Below are 24,260 nucleotides of genomic sequence, written 5' to 3'. Positions count from 1 at the left end.
TTGGATATCACCAAAGAGGGCCTAGATCAAGGTTGGTTGTGCAAAAAAGAATTCGACTTCTTAAATACAGAAGATAATAAAACACCTAACATTTATGTACTGCCAAAGGTGCACAAGTCAACAATAAATCCCCCGGGAAGACCTATAGTGTCGGCCTGTGGGTCTTTATTAGAACCCTTGGCCAAATATACAGATTTTTTTCTGATTCCAATTGTCAAACAAACAAAATCATACATAAGAGACACTATGGACTTCATATCTAAAATTGAAAAATTACCGTTCAACGAAGAGATCCAATTGTTAGTGTCATTTGACATAGAATCGCTGTATACAAATATACCGCAAGATGAAGCAATAGCGGTGATGGCAAGTGTACTAAATGCAAGAGAGAGACCACATCAAGTCCCTTCAGAATTTATTGTAGCTTTGGCCACTATCTGTTTAAAAAATAATTTTTTTAATTTCAAAGGTCAACTCTATTTACAAACATCAGGAGTGGCGATGGGATGCAGCTTTTCACCGGAAATAGCAAACCTGGTGATGGCCGAATTTGAAAATAAATTAATCTATAGTGACACCAATCCTTTCAAAAGCTGTATAAAAATATGGTGTCGCTTTATAGACGATATTTTCTTAATTTGGGAGGGAAATGTCGCCAGATTACAGGACTTTCACAATTGGCTCAATTCCCGAACATTGGAATTTAACTTCACTATGGCATATCACCAAAAGAAATTGAACTTTCTAGATGTTTATGTACAGGCTAATGATGGAGAACTAGAAGTTAGTCTGTACACGAAACCGACAGACCGCAATACGTTGCTACATTTCTCCAGCTGTCATCCCAGAACCTTAAAAGAAAATTTGCCGTACGGGCAATTCCTGAGGATAAAAAGAAATTCCAGTAGGAAAGAAGACTATTTCGCAAGTGCAGAACTCCTGAAAGAAAAATTGGTTAACAGAGGTTATTCACGGAGGTTAGTAAAAAATGCTCTAAAAAGAGCGTGGTTTACCCCGAGAGAAAATCTATTAACACCAAAGATAACAGAAAAAGAATCACCCTTAACATGCGTTTTAACATTTGATCCCAAAGCTCACAAAATAAAAAAGATTATCCAGAAACACTGGAAAATCATAGAACATCTAGGAATCCAAAAACCACTATTTGCTTTTAAAAAAGGCAAAAATATAAGACAAATGCTTGTGAGAGCAGAGAGAAAAGAGGACAAAAAAGTTACTGATTTGAGAGGAATGTTGAAACTACCCCCTATAATTGGCCACTATAGGTGTTTAAATTGCGTGGCATGTACTCTTACATCGGATTCGAAAGAAATTGAGATTGAGATTAATGGGTCTATTCATCATCAGAGAAGCTATTCCAATTGTAATACAAGAAACACAATTTATTGTATTACTTGTCCCTGCAAAAAGACATATATTGGGCAAACCACCCAGTTGGTCAAAAAACGCATCCTGCAACACAAGTCACGAATCAAGTGTAAAACTTCAGGGGCTCTTTTAGTCCAGCATTTTGAAACCCATCGACATTCAGAGGATGACATAATCTGGTCAGTACTTTGTGTACTTGAGAAAACAAGACCAGAAGAGATGGAATTCAAATTAAATAGATTAGAAGCAAGATTGATTGAAAAATACAAAACAGCGGTTACAGGGTTAAATGAAAAAGATGAAATTTGGTCTTTATTATAATGATGTGATGAATTGGAAATGTAATGCACTGTAGTTCTGTTCCTTGATGTAACATGCAATGATACTACTAAGATAGAAAAATGAATGTATTATTTAGATTGTGAGGAGCGACTGACTATTGAAGACTGCAAATATGTAATTACAAGGGTTTGGAACTGTTTACACCAAGTGTAAAACACCACTAATAATAAGCACCATTTTAAGGAGGACAACATTTGACAAGACATAGTCCCTCCTTTGTGTCGATACCTTCAGCTAGGAAGTACATGGAACATAGAGTCCTTTTTCAATGTTAGCTTAAGCATCCCGGAAAGGGTAGTCCTTTGTTAATGTCTTTAAAATATAGAGGCGGGGAGCGTATAAACACAGCAGCCAGAACGACGATTACATCGCTTGTGAAGGAAGAGACACACATGTAAAGCAGAAAAACGTAAGTGTCCTTTAAGCCACCGTTTATTTATTCGGCAGCAATTGCCTCCAAGCTGTGAAGCTGACGAGCGCGGGGTGTGTTGTTGTACTTTTACAGACTCCGGGGATAAAGCAAGGCCACACCAGCTGGGTCGAGTGCACGGTTGAATAGAAGAGTTGAGTTAAAAAACGAAGAGGCGGTCAGCTAAAAGCAAAGTAAGTTTGTCCCCTTATTGCTTAGAACGCGAGATATGAACTCCGGACTATTTAGATATCCGTTCGGGAATTCACATAGCAGGCTGACTGAGGCGTTGTTTATGCCCTCTTTTTCAGACGCTGTCGGGGAGAGATTTATATCATCCAAGCACCGGCAGTGCATTAGCAAAATTCACGAACTTGGTAAGGACAAGATCAGCTAAGACTGTGATTGTTTGCAAGTATTAAACATGGAACTAGTTCCCTGAAATAACAATAAATTAAAACATACACTCTTTGCATAGATAAAAACAAAGATTAGTGAAAGAGAGGAAACCTGAATTAACACGAAGATGATTCCCAGCCCCAGATGACCTTTAACCCGGTAATTATGATGCTAATGAGATAACAAACTGGATATATAAAAAAGATATAGAAATAATGGAAAGAGTTGGTGGTAACAACTAGAGTGCAGAGTATTAGGAAGGTAGAAACGGGTTATCCTTGTGAGAAGATGATTTCCTCATGTCCTTGTTTAACAATTATTGGGCACAATGGTCAGTCTGCTCACAGGAGTAATGTACAAAAAAAGTGTGTACATACAAAATGTTGATATGTAGATAGGTACCTGTGTTATTAATGTGTGGGATCCATAAATGATGTCTGTCCCCTTTTTTAATTCTTTCTTACTTGTAGAGGTGGATTACGAATAGCCCTAGTCCTGAAGAGGCCAGAATTGATTGGCTGAAACGCGTCGACTTTAAAGAGACACCAGATAAAAAAAACTTGATTAATTTAAATAATTTGTTGGGGGATTTAAAAAGATACTGGGTTTGAATAATATATACCTGTTGTTCCCTCACATAAGTCTGTTAGATCTCTATAGGAATGTCTTGTTTATTTTTTCAGTGAGACATCCTAATTTAGAAACGAAGGGCTTTTCTTGTGTATATATAAAGAATATATGTATATACAAATGTGTTTGAAATTGAAAATGAAATATATAAAGTAAAAATCTTTTCATTTGATAAAATAAAAAATCATTTAGTGAAATTCTAAGGCGTGGTGTGGTTCATGACGAGACATGAGATTGTATGGGAAAAAAAATATAAATTGTGGTCATAGTAATATGAATACTAAATAGGGGATACTTTTTCTTTATTTCCTAATGCTACAACTAAGAATATAAACCATAGAACCAGGGTACCAGTTCTTTATAATTTTAGTCTTCTTTACCCAGGTACCTTTTGGGTTAATGGGTTCCCCCTGTCATTCATAAAGGGGCAAGGTAACCGAGCCTCAATAGACACATGCTCTCAGCACCACACAACCCGAAAACTCAGCAAACCTTGGCCAGGCCGGCTAGAACTTCTCTGCCTGGATCACGAAGTGCGCCGAAACAGTTGTCCTGCTGAAACCAGCAAAATCCAACTAAACCTACAAAAAACAGCTGGTACACCCCAGAGCTCAGCACCATCAAGTGAAACTGCCAGCAACTCGAGAAAAGATGGTCCTCACCAAGGATCCCTCTGACAGTCGCCCACTAAGCAGCCCTCAGCAACTAACAGCTGCGCATCAAGGATGCCAAGCGATCAGCCATCACCGCTCGCAACAACACCGCGGCCAACCACGTGAAGGAACTCTGCAAAATAGTCAAGAAATTCTTCAACCCGATAGCCACAAAGGACATCATCCAACCTTCACAAGAACTATGACACCCTCTTGAACCACTCCCATAAAATGATTGCCACCATCTACAACAACTTTGAGCTCCAACCCAACACTCTCAACCTCGACAACCTCAACCAACCAGCAAACACCAGCCAAACAATCACCACCTAATCCTCGCTCACCACTCGGACCACTACAGCCATCATGTCGTCAATCCACTCCCGGGTGCCGATCGACCCCTGCCCCCACCATCTCTTCAACCTCAGAACAACCCAATCAGCACAAAACTCACCAGCATCCTCAATACCTTCATCTCCACAGTTTCATTCCCCGGACAGATAGAAACATGCAGAGGTCAGACCCCTCCTAAAGAAACCTTCTGCCTACCCCACCGGCCTAAGAAATTACTGACCTATCTCCATGCTCCCCTACCCAGCCAAAGTACTCAAGAAGGCCATCAACGAACAACTCACTGACTACCTCGAACAAAACCGCCTACTCGACACCTCACAATCAGGATTCCAGGCCTACCACAGTACTGAGACCACACTGATTGTCGTCACAGACGACATCAGAATTCTCCTCGATCATAGAGAAATTGCTACACTGATCCTCCTCAAGATCTGTGTGGCGTTTGACAACGTATCCCACAACACCCTCGTTGACATGACTCCACAACATCTGCATATAGCAAAGCACCCTCAAGCGGATCACATCTTTTCTCATAGGACGTACACAGAGCATCCGACTTGCCCCTTTCACCTCTGCATCCAAGGACATTATCTGCGGCGTTCCCACCCTGTTCAACATCTACATGTCCCCCCTTGCAGACATTGTTAGTTCCCACGGACTCAATATAATCCCCTATGCAAACGACATTCAACGTATCCTCTCGCTCACAGAGGAACCCGCCAACCCCCAAAACAACTTGTGCAATGCCATGACGAATGTAGCCAATTGGATGAGAGACAATTGCCTCAAACTCAACTCCGAGAAAATAGAAATTCTCATCTTTGGGACGAACACCTCTGTATGGGACCACAGCTTGTGGCCATCAAAGCTCGGACCAACACCCACACCAACAGACCATGCACGCAACCTGGGCCTCATCCTCGACAACCAACTGACCATGAAACAACAAGTCAACACAGTCACATCCTCCTGCTTCCACACTCTTCGCATGCTCCACAGAATTTTCAGATGGATCCCAATCAACACCAGAAAGGCAATCATGCAGGCCCTCGTCACCAACCGCCTAGACTATAGCAATGCCTTCTATGCTGGAATTTCCACCCAGCACCTCAGAAAGCTCCAGGCCATACAGAACATTGCAACCAGACTCATCATGGACCTCCCCAAATGGACCCACATCACCCCCTACCTCAGAAACCTCCACTGTTCCCCATCCAGAAAAGATGCCATATCAAGACCCTCATGCAGGCTTACAAAGCCCTACACGTCCAAGGACCATCCTACATCAACCATCGACAACTTCCACCTGCCTTCAAGACACCTGTGCTCCACTTCACTCGCCCTCACACAAACGCCCACATCCACTGCATAAGGGGCAGCTCCTTCTCCTACACTGCTGCCAAGTCTTGGAATGATCTGCCCCTCCACCTCTGAACGGCACCCTCCCTGACAGACTTCAGAAAGAGACTCAAGACATGGCTTGTTGACAGAGAGATGGCACCCTCAGCGCCCAGATACCCCTAGGGGTGACAGAGTGCACTATACAAATTACTGATTCATTGACTGACCCCTCCCTGACTTTCAACCCTCACCACCAACCAGGTCATGAGACTGGACGTCCGGGAGCTGTGGCTCCCCAGCCTATGTGCAACTTTGGACTGTGTGCCAACCACCATTTTAGGCTCTGCACCAGCCTCCTGGCTTTGTAACACCCTCCACTTCAGATCGAGGTCGACCTTCTCCCCGGGTCCCTTCTTAACCATGCACCATGCTGTACAATTGCCGCCCACATGAGAAGTTGAGTACTCACATAGTTTGGGTGGATGTCGGCCAATGTGTGTTCTACCCCATCATCCACCACCACCACAGTCACCCCTCGGCCCGTCACATTCCGCTCCCAGACACCTGTCACATTGATGTCCATCCCCGGTCTCCGGGCATTGTTCTAGACAAAAGAAAATACGAGTTACTAAATAATGAGACTCACATGGCTCCCACAGTAACTGGCAGTGAGAAAGGTGAAGTACAGTAAACACCAGAGGTACACTTCCGTAACACAGCCAGAGACACTGTGTATGTAGGGGCTCGGAAAGTTATACCGCACTCTGTGTGAAGGCCCAGAATACATATATCCTATTGTGAAAGAGGGCCCTTGACATCTAGACTGAAGTGTGAGCAAGGGTCCTGGAGACCTTTGCATTACTGTTAGTAGCTCCAAAATTCTTATATCTGAATTTGAGTGAGGGTCCAGGATACCAACATTTGAGATTTTAATTAGCAAGGGCCAATGATAACTACACAAGAGTATGAGTGAGGGCTCAGGTAACTATCAGACTACGAAAGTCCAGGAAACCCATGCCAAAGTTGAGTCAGGCATGTAATAATTTATAGATACATTAATAAAAATCATTACAATACAAAAACAGAAAAGAAAATACCACAATATGACCAACATTCTCATACTAAAACCAAACTGATTACTTAAAACTCTGATTGAATTAGATAAGTAAACATTGGGCACTATATTCAAGTCCATTATTTCTAAAAATCAATATAATTTCATTAAAAAATTCTTCAAGATAGGCCATTTAAAACATCACAGTGCTTTCAGGGTTTACAATAACTATAACACTATGCAGTGAGCACTGCTTGCAGGCCCCACTTAAAACCACCCCAGTTCAAGCTTCAATGTGCCAGATTGGCATCAGCAGGCGGTTGGATAATAGATCGAATAGTCTGTCGGATCTAGGATGGCTCCGGGACAAGATCATGGGGGTATCTGTGGTCAGGCAAAACGATTTGCAGATGGACTAATGTTTTGAAAGACGATGTTGTAGGGCTATTTAAAATGAGGCAATTTAACTATCAAGACAATTCAGACACTGGAGATTGTTGGCTGATTTCTCCAGTAAAGTGATTGCTAAATCCATAACCTTTGCCTGGAACAGACGCGCAGCTTCTGACTAGATTGCCAAACATTGGTCGAGGGCTGCTTGGTTGATTCAACTCCTTGATACGTATCGAGTGTTTCAGATTGATCAGTAAATACGGTTGCGGAGAGGGAGAAGTAAATAATGGAAATAAAAGGTGTACTCTTTGTAGATTTCTAAAGGCCTCCAAATTGGTTCTGAAACGTAAATTCCTGTCAGCTGTTTAGCCATTATCTTGACATGGTTATAGACCTGACTGGACTCCTTCAACTCCCCAAGCTGGGAATCATTCAATAGGCATTCAAGGTGCCACAACTTGGTGGATGTTAGGAAAGGCTGCCAGTTTGTTCCAGTTCAAACTTTTTAGAGACTCTTCAGGTGCCATTATCAGAGTCTGAGATTGCTGCACTAGCTGACCTCAGCTTTTTTAATTACTATCTGGTAAACCAACTCAAGCCAAAGCCAACTGGTGGGCGTGATTTCTGGTAGAGCAAAGATAGCCTTGATTGCTCCAAAGTAAAACTGCTAAAGGTTTTTATGCAACAATAATGCCCAGAGTGGAGCTTCAAAAGAGAAAGGATTACTTTGGCTCTAAATATTTCCAAGGTGGATGTGCCTTTAAGGCATTTTAATTGGTTAGCGATGTTCCTCAATAGATCTTGCATGAAAGAACATGGGGCTGGCAGAGCTTTTTGTTGACGATTGAATTTTTTTGTTCATCTCTCTATACCCCCGAAATACAGGAAGGACTCAGTTGTTGAAATCGTTTTAGAGTTAAAACGCAATGAATATTTCGTCTTGCAGCTGCCGAATTTCACATTTTTTGTTTTGAACAAATTTAGTTTTCATTGATTTTTAAGAATGTATATGGTAAGACCATTTAGGGCCCTTTAGAGGCCGATTAGTGTCTGATCATGCCCCACAATGTAATCGGCATATTGTTAAAGCAGGACACATTGACTGCTTAGTTTTGGTGGGTAGGTCCTTAAATTAGCAAGTGATGTTAATAAATCAGCTGTATAAAGGTTAAAAACTACAGCGGCCAGTACGCTACCTTGCTTAAGGCCCCAGTTAGTTAGAATTTTCTCAGAGAGTGCAGAGCCGATGCCCAACTTGACCCAAACCCATCTATCCACATGTAGCAGTCAGACTGCCTTTAATAGCGGCTCTGGAATACCCCATGTTTTCAGTTTCGCCCATGTGAGGGCCAACAACACCCACATACTATTGTGTGTGAGGGACAAGTATACCTATTTCTGGGTCTGAGTGAGGGCCCAAGACATGTAGACCCATTTGGGAGGGAGTATCCAGAATACATCCAAATGTGAAAAAGGCCATAGGAGGGCACCTACGCCTGAATGTGAATAAGGGTCAAGGTCAACCAACATCTAAGTGGGAATGAGGACCCAGGATACCTAGATCCTTGCGTGAGGGCTCAAGAGTCCTGTACCGGAGTGTGACTGAAGAAACATAATAATTAACTTCAGTCTGGTGGATCAGCAAACTATTGCATTCCTTGAAGTGGCCTGTAATTGACCTCATGGTCAAAGGTTCAAATCTTGGTAAGCACATTCAGCTTTTCATGCTTCGGATGTCGATAAACTGAGTTCCACTTAGTTGGGTAACAAACTTATGTTATTCAGCACCACAATAACCCTCTAGCTGAGCATGCGCTTTGCAAATATGCATGTTAGTTTAATCCGAGTGTGAGCAATGCCCAAGTGTGGGGATCCAGGACACTTACATCCTAGTGAGACTGAAGGGTTTACATATATTGAGGGCTCAGGACACCTTTATTTTAAAAAACCATAAGGATTCAGTGTACCTTCATCAGAGTTTGCCTTATTCCAATAGAACTACTTTGTACGGAACAAGAAAGCGTACAGTGCTGCGTATTCACAGGTTGCCCACATTCAGCATCACTGCAGTATAAAATCTTTCATTGTGCAACGATTGGTAGAGTTTGGTCTCTATTCTGTATGGGCTCTGCAAGCCTAGAATCCCATAAAAGAAACAACTAATGTCCAAAGAGTTCTCCAAAGATCACTGGCTTACTGATAGGAAAGGTAGTCAGGACACACTAAATATCCTTTCCTGAGACATACCTTGTTAAATTCCTCTAAAAACATTGACAATCATTTACTCAGCCAGTAACTAAATGTTTGAGTCTAGAAACTATGATAATCATCTAATATACGTAGGCAAATACATGTAAACGTTGGGTCCTGCTTATTAAGAGGTTTTAATACTTCTATCTACGAACAAAGTTCTTTGTCGTCTGCATCTTGTAAATTCTTCTTTATCATCATGGTCTTATTTTCTATACAAAACAGCTGTAGGTCCGAGGACATTGTAAATACCATGCATACATTAATACACTGATCTGCCCAGCTCACTATATGTCTCCAATTGTGAATCCGATGCTGTCCACCCCTCCGATTCTGAGAACAATTTAAACACTATTTGGAGTGTGATGAATGGCCCATGGCACTTCAATCTGAGTGGGACCGAGAGCCTACAATATAATGTTCTAAATGTGAGTAAAGGTATAGGGTGTTCTAGTATGAATAAGAGAGAAGGAGTAGGCTACCCCTATAAAGTGTGATTGTGGTGCTAGAATACCCTATTCTCAGTGAGAGGTCCTGATATTACCTTCTATCTGTGAGAGGAAGCACAGGATAACATATTGCGTGTGTGAGGGAGAGTCAGGGCCTTTTTGTTTGAGATAGAGCCCCAGATAGGTGCGAGTGTGCCCAGAAGACCCCATTCTGAGCATAAATCAGGTCCTTTACTCCTAATGAAACATCTCAAGAGATTCTGCACTCCTCACCAAGTGCCACTGGTGGGGATACTTGGGGTCATTGAACGTCACACTGCGCTTAGAGCGTCTGAGGTGCCTCTGCTCCGTGTACCACAACACATGGTTGTGCCGTTCCAAGACGTCCGCCACTGCTGCCCTCAACCTAGACTGGCTGTCCTGCGCCAGGGCATCCCCATTGCCAGTGAAAAGAAAGTGGTCCTTCAGCTCCCCTATCTGGCCCTTGTTCACGAGGCCTGTCGTTTGTGCCAGTTCATCCGCCACACGTGCCAGCTGCTCCGTGTTCGCTGCCTCGTTGGGGATCTGTAGACACACGGCCCAGGACATTGGCTGGATGTCCTCTTCCGGGCCCTGGGCAAGTCCACATGATGTTGACACAAACATTAATGCCAGGCACATCCATAGGCAGGTGGAGATGCGTTGTTGGGAGCCTGTCATTGCAAGGCTGCACTGCAGCACCAAGCCTTTCATCAGAGGCATCAGACTCCAGTGCTGCAGGGGATAGAAAGAGAGGAGTATAAGAATGGCTCTGACAAATCACAAAAGCAAACTTTTCATAAATATTAAAGGAAATAAAGCTGCTGAAGAGACCTCGTACTGCAAATACAAAAATTAGGTTTTAAAATACTAGTTATTTAAATCAACCACTGGTGCCACGGATAGGAACCACTTTGAACATATTACATTTTACAAAAAGAACATCCTTCAGAGAATGCGAAAATTTGAGATGTAGTTGGGCTTCAGAAAGTGATGTCAGGGAGAGCTGAACTACGTTAACCCCCTCCACCCCAACCCCATTTTCAAAACCCCAATGACATCACAGAAAGTAACATCATATAACCTTGGATCCCTACAACATCCAAGTAAGTCAATACATCCAAGCAGAAGACTTTATCCCACAAGAAATGTGAACAAAAACTTCTAAATATAAGCACATCAGCGACAGATAGACCCAAATAGAAATCATTCCATCAAATCCCACCTTTCAGTACTGCAGTTTGTTAAGGAACCCTAAAAAAGGCTGGTCCGGAACCCTAAATACTGCCTGCTGGATTTGAGCCCCGAGCACTGCAGGCTCGAGTGGATCCCTCAGCAGGGTGGGGAAGAGCCATCAACACTATATCCTCGGCAATATCCAGTATTTTTTGTACTTATTTATATGCGTTAATTACTTTAAACGTTGGTTCCTTGCACAAATATAATAACTATTCTATGGGTATTGAGAAGGAGTGGGTGCACAGAGCAAACAGGTACTGTTTGCTTTACACGTTGCCTCTACATAAAAAAATACATCCCTCATAGTGCCTCTGGGTACGATCAGTCCACATCTGCTTATAAGCAGAATGATGGTGCCTTTCGGTGACTGGCTAGCTTCCTACTGGGAGTAAAGTAGCCATCCTGTAATGACGACTATCCGTGTAGATTACAACAGAAGCCATTCAAGGGACAAGGATAGTGTACCAATCCTGCAAACAGCAACCGACAATCCACCAAGTTTTCACTATTGGTAAAACCAGTAGCAAGTATTAGAAACATATTCATGCTGTCATTAACTATAAAAGATTACAGTATAATTTGTTTTCTAGAACTGTATTATTATTTTTATTATTTTTAAAGGCATCCTGGAATGTGTTCCAAATTAGAGTAATAAGTGGTCCTGTAAGGGATATGAAGCATTAAATATAAACAATACAATTATTTTTCATAAGAGACTTGTAATACGGTTTAGTTATATTGATCAAGTTAGGTCAAAAGGGTTTATTTTTTATTTTTTGGCAGGGCAAGAAGAGGAATGCTTTTGTCAAGCATTTCTCCTACGAATACACTGGTCATCAACAAATCTTACTGTGAAACGGAACGCTTCAGGCCAAAGTCGGCCGAGTGAAAACCAATACAGAGTTCACTGCCACTCACTTGAGCATGGAAAGAGATGCATGGGCTTCAAATTGTGAGGCGAGCCATGCTGTCTTCGGACCCAGTCTGCTATATATGCAGAGCAAGACGAAGTGAAAGCGGTCTAATTTCAATTTGTAATGAATTTGCCCTCTTCCACATATAGAGGACTAAAAACACCAAATTACAAATTCATAAGCATTTTAAAAACTTTGAAAGACAATTACATATATTTACAGAGTACATAAAACAAAGCAACCTTTACAATCCTTAAGAGGCTACTCCAAAAGATAGGTTTAATAAATCAATATTGTTGCTTGGGTAAACTCTCACATACATCATGGGGAGTATCTTGCATACACATCATGCATTTCCCACAGGCAACTATGATCAGGATTAGCTCCCTCTATCCATGCTCCTAAATGATTTACCAAAGGTAATCTGCCCTATTTAAAATTCAGTTATAACCAATGAATTTTAGGATCCAAAGAAACCTTTAAATAAAAGTTCAGGTCTACCATCTTGGCCGTTTCAAAACTGGAATTAAGTATCATTATCATTGTACAGTGCAAAATGCCTGTTCAAAAATAGTCTGGCTGGTGGTTCATTTTAGAATGTAATTTATTCACGGCATCCCCAGACATCTTTTTTAGCATCCAGACATTATTAGCATCTGAAAAATGTATATCCAAATAGAATATACTAAATCGCTCTCTTAGCAAAAGTAGAATCTGGATTCTCAGAGCCCTGCCTAAATCCTGGATCTTGAATGTGCTGCGACGTCCCAAGCCCCTGTCACGCCAAGAACAACTACCAGGCAAGATAGGATGAGACCCTACATTCTGGTAATAAAATCCCTTAGTGCACAGAGAATTTTCTAGCACTTGTGCAGCCAAGTTATTTAGATGACTGCCCGGATCGTTGCATCTGCATAGAACTCATTTAATGGTGTTTAGCAAATGATCTGATGCCACGGTGAACACTTGTGGTCAAATGTATTAGCGAAAACTTGTATTGTGTTTGTGGTGTGGATAAGCTGTTTGCTTTTAAATGTCATTTGTCTACTAATAAATAGGGGATCAAAAATAAAGAGCGCTATAAATCTACTTTTTAATATAGAAACTAAAGTGATTGATTGCATGGGTAAAATGGCTTGTTGTATTACACTTTGCACTCAGTTTTGTTGCTCTCCACAACCAGAAAAAAATCCCCACACTACTATGCGCACCATACAGCGCCAAAACTATTTGGTTGGTAAAGAGATTCCAAATCAATGGCACGGGTGTGAACAACAATGAACATGCACGTTAGAAACACACCATCAAGCACACATGGCATCCTAAGACATCGACTTGTATTGCTGGTGCTTCATTAGAAAGTACTATACTCTGGCCAAGTAATGGGAAATTAATATCTCTCAAGAGGAAAACGTCATGTTAAGTCCATCAGTACACCACCTATGCACAAAAAACACAAAAAAACACAATGAAGAGCCCCCTAAATCAAACTCATTTAACTTTCAGGCTAACTCTCACATTTTTTAATTTTAAACCATACAAATTCTCTTCTAGCCAAACAACCATTGCCTAACAAAACAATGCACATCAGTGCTATACATAAAAAAGAATAGAATAGCATTGCTCCTTGGACCAATTTATCAAACGTAAATGTAGATAAGTGTCAGACTGTAACTGCGAACAAATGTAGCTCCGCACACTTTGTGGATCGCAAAAACTTAACTGAAACAGGACCTTATAATTCAAGCACACAGTTTAAAACGAGCCCCTATTGTATCTGAATGTAAACTGACTGCCTCCAACAACAGACTAGTCTTAAACCCTAGATACGATCACCAAAGATGTTCCTCAAACGTACGATATCTTTTTTGCAAACACACCAGTCCAATTTAAACAAGCATTGGAAATGCAATAGGTCTCGCATTAGGAAAGTTTGAGCTATTGGTATTGTAAATGACACTTTTTATTTATGTGTTGGTTTTGAATGTAGCAAAATGAATAGCTTTGTCAGTTACAATGTCAATAGTTTTAACTTTTGCAAATGTGACACCTATAGCATTTGTAATGCAATGTGTGTTGTATTTACGTGACTTAGATGTCTTGATATTACAAATAACAATGGCTTTTAATTTTGTAAATAATTAATACTCAAATAAAAGTTATTGTAATTTATAATGGCAATAGCTTAAACGTTTGTAAATAACTTTTGTGAAGATTATGTTCAGTGTATTTTATTGTGACGAAAATCCAAGAACATTGCATTTGCACCTACACACACACAGAGCCACACACACATATAGATGTGGTAGTGGTGGATCTGGGGGATATGGTGGTGGTGGATGTGGTGGTGGATGTGGTGGTGGATGTGGTGGGGGATGTGGTGGGGGATGTGGTGGGGGATGTGGTGGGGGATGTGGTGGGGGATGTGGAGGTGGATGTGGAGGTGGAGGTGGATGTGGAGGTGGAGGTGGTGGTGGTGGTGGATGTGGTGGTGGATGTGGTGGTGGATGTGGTGGTGGATGTGGTGGATGTGGTGGTGGATGCGGTGGATGTGGTGGTGGTGAATGCGGTGGATGTGGTGGTGGTGGATGCGGTGGTGGTGGATGCGATGGTGGTGGATGCGATGGTGGTGGATGCGATGGTGGTGGTGGATGCGGTGGTGGTGGTGGTAGTGGTGGATGGTGTGGTGGTTGTAGTGGATGTGGTGGTGGATGTAGTGGTGGTGGGTGTGGTGATGGTGGTGGATGCGGTGGTGGTGGATGTCATGGTGGATGTGGAGGTGATGGTGGATGTGATGGTGGATGTGATTGTGGATGTGGTGGTGATGGTGGATGTGGTGGTGGATGCTGTGAATGCGTTGGTGGTGGATGTGGTGGTGGTGGATGCGGTGGTGGTGGTGGATACAGTGGTGGTGGTGGATGCGGTGGTGGTGGTGGTGGTGGTGGATGGGGTGGTGGTTGTGGTGGATGTCATGGTGGATGTGGAGGGGATGGTGGATGTGGTGGTGGTGGTGGTGGATGTGGTGGTGATGGTGGTTGTGGTGGTGATGGTGATGGTGGATGTGGTGGTGGATGTGGCGGTGGTGGATGTGGCGGTGGTGGATGTCATGGTGGATGCGTAACTACAATTACAGCAGGAACCACAACATGCCGATCTGAGGACTGTTCAGCAACACCCATTCAAAGATACAAGCTGTGGAATCAAGACTGGGGAGCCTTGGGGTTTGTTAACCCAACAAAGTTTGTGCTCTAAAATTAACCATTAGGGCATCAAATGCTGCAGCTCATGGGATGCAAACTGCACATATAAATGAAGGACAGACATTATGTAAGCCCTGGGTGCACGTAGGTATCAAAGCATTTGGTAGAACTATTCATAAATTAAGAATCGAATAACCAATATTAAAAATATACCTTTTCAAATTAGACCGTAGCAGTTCATATTTAACCTCCACATAATGTATTGTAACTTGAGGATTTGAACGGGAAGTCTGTAAAACCCTATAAAAAAATAGCGTCAAAAACACCTTTCCGTGATGAGGTGGGTTAAGCGCAATCAGACAACGCTCAATCTTCATTCTGGTTCCACCTGTCGCCCCTTTGAAGGGATTGCCCGAGCACATCACAAAGTACTTGGACAGGAAGGCGCCAGATGGGCAGAAAAACAAAGCACCACGAGACGGGGTGAGCGCAGGTAAGAGGATGCACGTAAACAGGCCTCGCAGTCAGGCGTGGAGAGGCGCGCGACCCGCAGTGCATGTGTGCTTCTGTTATTGTGTACAGAGAGTGGTGCACGCCCCTGAAGCGGCCGTGGATTTAAAACTGGAACTTCCCGTCCAGCAGGTTTCACGGTGGCTCGGTGTCGGTCACGTGAAACTCGCCTCACTTAACTGAAAAAAATGGCAGCTAATTGTTGTACGTTATCTTGTGTTGGTGCACGATTCAGGTATCTCTGCCTGGCCCTGCAGGCTTCTTTCAATTGTGATTTCGATGAGACACGTTCTGCTGGAGGTAAATCTTTCGCGTCGTCAGTGCTGAGGGAGGGAGGCGAGGGAGGGAGGAGAAATACGAGCCGGCCTGCCGGCCGTGAGACGTGTGAAGCAGGGGGCGGGGGGAGCGGATACCTTTGAAGTGAAGCTAAGCTTCACTTCAAAGGCGGCCGCCGGCCATTGGACTTTAAGATTTCCCTTTGATTGAGTTCCAAATGGTGGGTGCGCCATTGTGACCTTAGCCAAAGCCGTGTGGGGCTAGAGTATTTTCAGTGTTGTTTCTCCATAATGTATGCAGTGGGGTGCATGTCCTTTGTTCCTTAAGCTAACCTATAGAGTTGTGACACTTTGTTTGAAGTCTTGGTAGATCACGTGATCTATGGGGTATGACTACTTTCTGCGCAAGTGGGTGTAGCAGGTTTGTGTTGCTAATTATTTCGCTGAGAATGTTTTACTCAATTCTGATTTTGGCTCCTAAATTGGTGATGCGACACGGCAGTCAGGGGAGGGGGCCGAGCGACGGAGGGAAGGCAGAGAAGGGGGGGGGGGGGGGAGAAATGCGACACGGCGGGTAGGGGAGGGGGCGGAGCGGGGAGAGGGTGTGAAAGCAGCAGGGGCCTGGAGTGCGGCTGAGGGAACAGACGGCGATTTGGTGATGTGCACGCGCATTTTCGGTCAATGCGCTTGCGCATTGACCTAAAAGCCACGGGCACAGCACCAAATCGCCACAGTTAGTTAAACTTTGTTTAAAGCCCTATAGTCTCGCTTCTCTCAATGCGCATGCGCATTGATAGGTCACGAGACCTAAAAACGGTTGGCATTTTAGACATATGAAAAATGTAACTTACCCTGTAAAGTATCTGTTTGTAGCATGTAGTGCTGTAGATTCTCATGTTCTGTATATGCCTGCCATCTAGTATTGGGTTCTGACAATTGCAACTTTTTTTATTCTTAGAGGAAAGGCTTTTGAGGCAAGCGATGCACTGCGACTACACGCTGAGTAGGCAATGCACATGGGCACTAACTACACCTTAAATTGTTTTTCACACAGAAGGTGAGAATAGGTAAGGAGGAGCAAGTGCCTAGAGGATTGTGCACCGTGTGTATTGTGAAAGGAAGTCAAATTATCAAAGCAGGGATATGCAAGTAGACCCGCATGTTTCCGGGGAGAAGCGTAGGTTAATGTGACTTTACACATGCTTAACCCCTCACATGCTCATGACGAGCTCAGCTCGTCATGAGCCACGGTTCTCGTGTGCCCATAACTAGCTGAGCTCGTCATGCACACGAGCACTGTGCTGCATGACGAGCTGTGCTCGTCATGAGCACGGGGGCGCTGTGCGCGCTGCCCCGAGCACAGCGGGGGAATGTGCCCAGCAGGGAAGTAGTTAAAGGGCGAGTAACATTTTCTGTTTGAATTATTTATTACTGTAGATACACAAGCTATTCATAAACAGTCAGTCAGTAAAGCAGTACACGTTACAAGCAGTGTAAAGCGTGTAGATAACGCAGATGTCTGAAATAATGTCCTGATGTTGTCCACACAACAATAAACATTGAAAGTGTGTGGGGTTGACCAAGTGGCTGCCTCAAATATGTCAGCAAATGGGATGTTACTGAGGGAGGCCATGATTGGTGCCTTCCTGGGTGAAGAGTGTGCCCTGGGGGTAACAGGGATGGCGCTTTTATCTTTATTGCAGCAGGGCTGAATGCACTCGACTAGCCATCTGGCAATACCGGGCTTGGAAATAGGATGTCATTTGTAAGGATTTGCAAAGGCTAAAAATAGCTGCTGGGACCTGTGGAAGGGGTTGGTCCTGTTGCTGTAATACACGAGAGCATGTTTAACATCTAGCGTGTGAAGTGCTCTCGCCTCTACGGAGTCTGGTAGGAGGAAAAAAATCTGGCAGCTCTATTGTTTGGTTGAGGTTGAACAAGGAAACCAGTGTGGGGAGGAACTTTGGGTTGGTACTGAAAAGAACTTGAATGAAAGGTTCTTGGAATGTGACAGCCTGTAACTCTCTTATGTGTCAGAGATGTTATAGCTGCAAGGAAAGCTACATTCCAGGTGTGGAATTGCAAGGGGCAAGATTACAAGGGCTTAATGTGTGGCGTCGGGGGCACACCCATAAGTTTGGAAAGGACCACATTTAGGTACCATTATGGGGAAGGGGGATCTGTAGGGAGATGAACTTCTTGAGGCCGTTCATGAAGTCCTCGATTACTGGGATAAATAAGCATTTGCAATGCAATAGGTCTCGCATTTACGCAAGTTTAAGTTATTGGTATTGTAAATGACAATGCCAATAGCATAAACTCGCGTAAACGAGAGATCTATTGCATTGCAAATGTTTGTTTAACTTTAAAATTGAGCATGGCACCTCTTCAAGGACACCGCATTCGGTTTCCTTTTTTTTTTTTTTTACTTTAACACTGAGCGCAGTGTTCTTGAAGCAGGCGCCGCGCTGAGTCTTAAAGTTAAAAAATAAATACAGAAACCCATCGAGATGTCCTTGAAGCAGAGCCGCGCTCAATTTTAAAGTAAAAAGTAAAATAAACCAACAAAGCGGGGTGTCCTTGAAGCGGGCACCACACTTACTATGAAAGTAAAGAAAAAAAAAACATTAAACAGAGCTCGGCGTCCCAGAAGTAGATGCCGCAATCGTTATGCAAATTCCCCAAGAAGCAGCCGCCATTGTCCCCATCAGTACCAATAACAAAAATAGTGCTCACCCCCTAGATAAAGCAGGCCGTGTACCCAGCCAAGTATAAGGTCCAGTCCTGGCCGTCACAAATGGAGACAAGGCGGTACCAGGGCGGGACTAACAAGCCCATTTACGAATCAGAAGCCACCATTTAAGAAGGACAATGACAAATATGGGGGTAGAGTGGACGGGGCTGCTAGTGCATACCCTAATACAGCATGCCTCGCAGAACGAGCAGCGCATGCACGTTGCCACTAGGCTCGACCTAAAAAGAAGTATGACTGTTCCTTGTTTTGCATGTATGGGCTAATAGCTGCTAAATGCGAAGTGAAGGCAAGGCCTGAATTCTGCAGATGAAGAAGATAGTAGATGTCCTGGACAATGTGTTTAAGAGGGTCCAGATGGTTGGCAATGCAATAATGGATAAACATATTACATATTACGGTGTAGCAGGCCTATGTGGTAGGTCTATGAGATTCCAGCAGGTAGTCCATGCATTCCTGTAGGAAGCGCAAGTAGCCAAACTCTAAAACCTCAAGTGCTGATCACTAGATTGAGCTGTCTGGGGTCTGGCTGCCAGATCGGAACTTGGATGCGTGTGAGTAGGTCCAGCCTGTTGAGAAGATTCCCGTGGGGGTGGACTGACATCTTGAGTAGTGTTGAGTACCAGGGCTGACCCATGTGTCATCGACCAGTATAAATGCCAGAGATGTCGGTCACATCTTCCGAACCCACGTACAGAAGAGTGGGAGAGGTGGAAAAGCATCTGCAAAGATCCTGACTAGTTAATCAAAAGTGCATTGTTCATGGACTGAGGGTGTAGGTACCTAGAGTCGAAGTTTGGATTTGTGTTTTTGGGACTGCCAAACGGGTCTATTTGTGGGGTGCCCAGTGTTGGAAATACTGGAATAGGACCTGTGCGGGATTTCCCACTCATGGACTTGTTGATAAGTCCAGCAAAGCAGGTCTGCTAAGTGGTTGTCCACTCACAGAAGGTGCTGTACCAGAAGATGTAGGTGGTGGTGGAGAGCCCAGTGTCAGGTGTATTTCGCAAGTAATGGGAGAAGGGGTGAGAGAGGGCTGCCCTGCTTATGAAGGCAGTAGGTGGTGGTCAAATTTTCTGTTTTGATTTGGACTATTTTGCCCTGAATGACTTGAAGCAAATCCTTTAAGAGGTATCACCTGGGGGAGATGCCCTGATGCGATAACTGTGAAGGGTCTGGGTAGCCTGTACGGTTGACATTGCAGTCGGCTGTGGCTCAAAAATGTGTCACAGGGGTTGCCTGGGTCATAAGAGGAGTGTGGAGATCCCTCTAGGTGACGGTGGAGGAGGCACCGGAGGTGGTGGTTGAGGAGAAGGTGGAGCAAAAGGGGTGTGAGTGCCCCTGGCTCTATGCTTCTTGTGCCTGGGAGCTTTTGGCGGAAGGGGGGAGGAGGAGAGGAAAAGGGGGTGGAGGGGCTTCAAATTCAGGTTTCGGCTAAAATGCCAATCTAATTTGAGGCAGAGTCTCTGTCGGTTTTGTCCGGTGTGGCTACACCATAAACTTCCAAGTAAGGGAAGATTTTAGCCTCACATCGAGCTCCTCCTTCACCCATTTGTCGATTGGGTGTTCCTAGTCCTTTGAAGTGTTTGTTGTGGGTGTTGTCGATGTCGATGATGGCTTTGAATCAACAGTGGCCTAGGTGCCAGCGTTGAAGGGGCCTATGGCTTCGAGTTGAGTGGAGAATGGTCTATGGAGATGGGTATTGACAGCCGAGAGGGAAAGATACCCATAGGTGGATCTTTTTTTCAGACCGAAGGCCTTCGTTTGGTACCGAATGGAGCCCTGGAGACTGTGGCACTCTAACTCACTGCCTTGGAGTGGTGCTCTGCCTCGGTGGGAGGTTTCTCGGGAGAATTGGAGTGGGCATTAGAGCCAACCATACCTACGACCCTAACGAGGTGTTCTTTTGAGGGCAGCTGGTCTTTGAGGTAGTGTGATACACCTCTATTTTCCCATGGTCAGAGCCATCGAAAAGATGGCCACTGGACTGGGCAGTGGCTGACTGGGTAAGATGCCTGAGGGTCCGGCTTCCTCACAGTCCTCAGCACCGAAGGAGTCCCATTTGTCGAAGATGTCTCATGTGTCGACTGCTGGAACATTTCAAGGTGCTCCCAAACCCTCTCCCTTCAATATAGTATTTGTCAACTGGAAGGCGAGGTAAGCTTCAACGAGGTGTCTTCATGGTCATTGCAAGGCAGAGGTTACAAACCTTAAGGTGGTCCGACCACAAGCCCCTTGCGTGGCACTGGGGACAATGTCTTTGAAAGTACAACTTTTATTTTTTAAACAAATCTGCATAATCAGGCTTCCCGTCAAAGAAAGAGGAATTAACCTAGTGACAATACAATTAAAGAACATGGTACGCAAAATGTTAGCCCAAACAAGAGAATTTACCAAGAAGGTAATTGGAAAGCTACCAATGACTTGTACACAAAACGATTTTACTTTACAGATGAAATATGCTGCCACAGTAAGTTAAAAAGACAGCACAAAAAATGCTGATTAAAATATAATTTTCAGGTCTAGCATTAGAGTGTTCTTAATACAACAGGGATATAAGTCTATAAACAGAGTTGTGCTTTATTTCCCTGACAGTGGCTAAATTTTGATGGTAACTTATTATCTAGGGTTGATTTAGCATTTGATCATCCTTTTGCTCGTGCTTCCGGTCTACTCCCTTGGATCACGGTTTTAAAATCAGTTTTTAGACTCTGCTTAATATTTGTTCTTTCTTAACCTCTTATCATGAAGGCAAATAAGACTATTTTTATCTCTTCTTAAGTAAATCACCTTAAGTAGGGAGGTCCTAACAACAAATGTAGTGAAGCAGACAATGTCATTTAAAAAAAATAATTCTATCATTTAAATTACACAGTCGGTAGATGAGATCGCAATAATCAAATTGGACATGGTTGGAACAGCAGTAGTGCACAGTTGGGCATATGTAAATCATGAAAGAGAGATAAACAGTGTAAGAAAGAAAGCGGGGGGGAAGAGATGTTATGAAGATTTGATGAGTGCACTATTACTCAAGAGGGCATCCTGGTGCCGAGCAGGTGTGAGTCTAGGCAAATCTTGGACCTAGTGAGTCTTCAGCTTCTTATGGAATTCAAGAAGTGAGGAGGAGGCTCTTTTGCATTGTGGCAGGAAGTTGCACACTTTAGGAGCAATGTAGGAGAAGGCGAGAGAGAGACTGTGATGGAAACAAAGATAGATATGGGGACAGAGATAGGTGCAAAGGTACAGAGAAGTAGAAAAAGAGGACGGCTACTAGGGATAGAAATAAAGACAGAAAGAGACAAAGCGACAGACCCTAAAGAAAAGCATTTTCACCATACAAAAGCTGACACATTTTGTTCCATCAACATCTTTTGTTATGTTTCCTTGCTGAAAAGAACCTTAACTGGACGTGCTGTCCAGTATTTGCTCAAATTGTTTACACGTACCATGACTAACTGAGGCTTTCACCTTACCAGAGTTTATCAGGTGATGAGCCAGCAAGTGAGCCGAATGCTGACACGAAGGCAAATCAACTCAGCCCATCGTTCTTTGGAAATTGATAGCATGGCAACTACTGAGCCAGCTGTGATAAACCCAAAATAGTATTCTACGGCCTACAATAAGTTTAGCTTTTGGTGCAATCAATGTATGGAGCCATCTTAGGTTGACAGGTTGCAAGAGAACTACAGAGAGCCTACTCAATCTTTTATATAACTGCTCTACTCAAATTAGGATTCCACTTATACCCGCAGTATGACGATCATTTTATGGGAACAAAATCAAAGTTTTTCTGATGTGACCCATCAAAATATTACCATGGATAACTTTTTTTGTAAAAAGCACTTGCAGCAGCAGTTTTGCTATTTCGTGGCAATGCAGAGAACACATGTTACTATTACCACACAACAATTCTCACTTTTAATAAACTAAAAAGGGAGAAAAGTTGAGTGAGCCCTGTCAAGAAATGTCCCGGCACAGAGATTTTGGGAAGAGTTGTTTAAGTCTTTGAGCTCTGGTGGTGTCATGTTTATCCAGTACTGCCCATTTCAGTTGAAAGTTTCACTTAGAACAGCATTTTCTTTTCTAGTACCATGGCCTCATTGTAACTTTGAGTGACTGTCTTACTCCTGAATTTATAGAGTACTGAATATTTATAGAAAAACTTTTTTGTGGCAGCGACATGGTGCGGCTGGGCATACGCAAAAGTGATCCACTCATCACAGGAGCCACAAAGCTGTTAAGGTGGGACACAAGAGTAGAAACTACAAACGTATTTATTAACAAGATACCTGAGAACTAACTGTATCTGGCCTGACACCTACCATGACGCCCACCACCAGTATACACCTACACGGGCACCTTGGGAACCCTCAAGTCATTGGCAGATCAACAAAGCCAGCGCAAGGAGATGATGGACGGAGGGCTGAAACTTTTCAGACACTCAACCCCAGTCACAGATCTGGGTTGAATCCATCATCGTTCTTTAGCTCACTTCGCCACCTCAATTCAGACCCAGCTGTATGCAAATAAGTCTTGACCCTGTGCCTCATGGGAACAGTCCAGCCCAAACTGCCAAGCCAGGTCTTCCCTGAACCGGAAACAATCATCCTGGGACTGGTTTCTGGGCAACACCCTTCATCAGCCAGGCTACCTTGAATCCAGTGGCAAAGTGAGCAAGGGACCCACGTCTGGGCATACCCTGCCAACCTAGGGCGAACAAAGCAAACACAAGCCACCAAAAGCAAGACAAATAAGTAGTCCCCTCATGTGGTCTGTACATGAAATGCACTTTTTCAGTTGCTCACAGGTTTGACAAAAATGTAACAGACTTAGCAACACTAGAAATGCAGGTGCACTGCACAGCAGAACTGGTGTGTGCTAAATTTGATGCAGAAAACTTCTCTGGTTTAGAAAACAAAAGTGAGTCTTGTCATCGAAGAAATGTGTTACTTACCTGTAACTGCAGTTATCCAGTATTGGTATCTTTCATAGATTCACTAGCCTGAATCATTCCCCGTCGTCGGGATGGGAGTCCCCGGTACATAAATAAAGTAAGTCCTATTAGACATATAGAGTAATAGGCCAAAGGTCTCACATTAGTAACATATCCAGGTCCTTTTGTAATAAGGACCAAACTTTACAAAGCAACCAATCAGCTGCCACCACCCTCAGGAACCTTCCTGGAAGGAGCTCTAGTCCCTCAGATTTTCGTAAGCACCGTGCTATATAGGAGGTACAACTGAGAGTACTAGGTGAGACCTTCCAAGGGAGGCGGGTGGGTTGCATGTGAATCTATGAAAGATACCAATACTGGATATCTGCAGTTACAGGTAAGTAACACATTTCTTATTCAGTATTAGGGTATTTTTCATAGATTCACATGCCTGAATCAGAATAGAAAGCAATGATAAGCACATTTCCTTTTGCATAAAGAACATAAAAGCATTAGTCTATATATCAGCATTAAAATGCAAAGCAATAAGTTACAAGTCTGGCAAAAGACATAACAGTGACAAAGAAATGTGCGTAGAAAAATAAGAGAAAGGATGGTGGGGAGGAAGGAAGGCTCACCTCTATCATAATAGGGGACGCATCACCGCCTGTCCCACTGCAGCATCCTTTGTTAGCTCCGTAGCCAAACAGTAATGTTTGGTAAATGTATGTGGCGTCTTCCAAGTCGCCGCTCTGC

At 43.5% G+C, this 24,260-nt stretch overlaps 1 protein-coding gene across 4 annotated transcripts in view; it reads right to left on the bottom strand.

Annotated features, from left to right (window-relative positions):
* PCSK7 (proprotein convertase subtilisin/kexin type 7) overlaps window positions 1–24,260 on the bottom strand; it is a 226,331-nt gene that overhangs the window by 134,008 nt on the left and 68,063 nt on the right. For 3 of the 4 annotated variants that reach the window (XM_078682281.1, XM_078682283.1, XM_078682284.1), the window contains 2 exons: window positions 9,937–10,416; window positions 5,987–6,121 (listed from right to left, as the gene is read on the bottom strand). In XM_078682281.1, coding sequence (XP_078538407.1) covers window positions 5,987–6,121; window positions 9,937–10,416 — 615 coding nt within the window. Of the gene's footprint in view, window positions 1–5,986; window positions 6,122–9,936; window positions 10,417–13,136; window positions 13,179–24,260 lie in introns of those variants that run through there. The other variant, XM_078682282.1, reaches the window with a different exon arrangement.

Source organism: Lissotriton helveticus, chromosome 3_1 (assembly GCF_964261635.1).
Source record: "Lissotriton helveticus chromosome 3_1, aLisHel1.1, whole genome shotgun sequence".
Lineage (NCBI taxonomy): Eukaryota > Metazoa > Chordata > Amphibia > Caudata > Salamandridae > Lissotriton > Lissotriton helveticus.
This window is presented reverse-complemented; position numbering and strand designations above follow the sequence as displayed.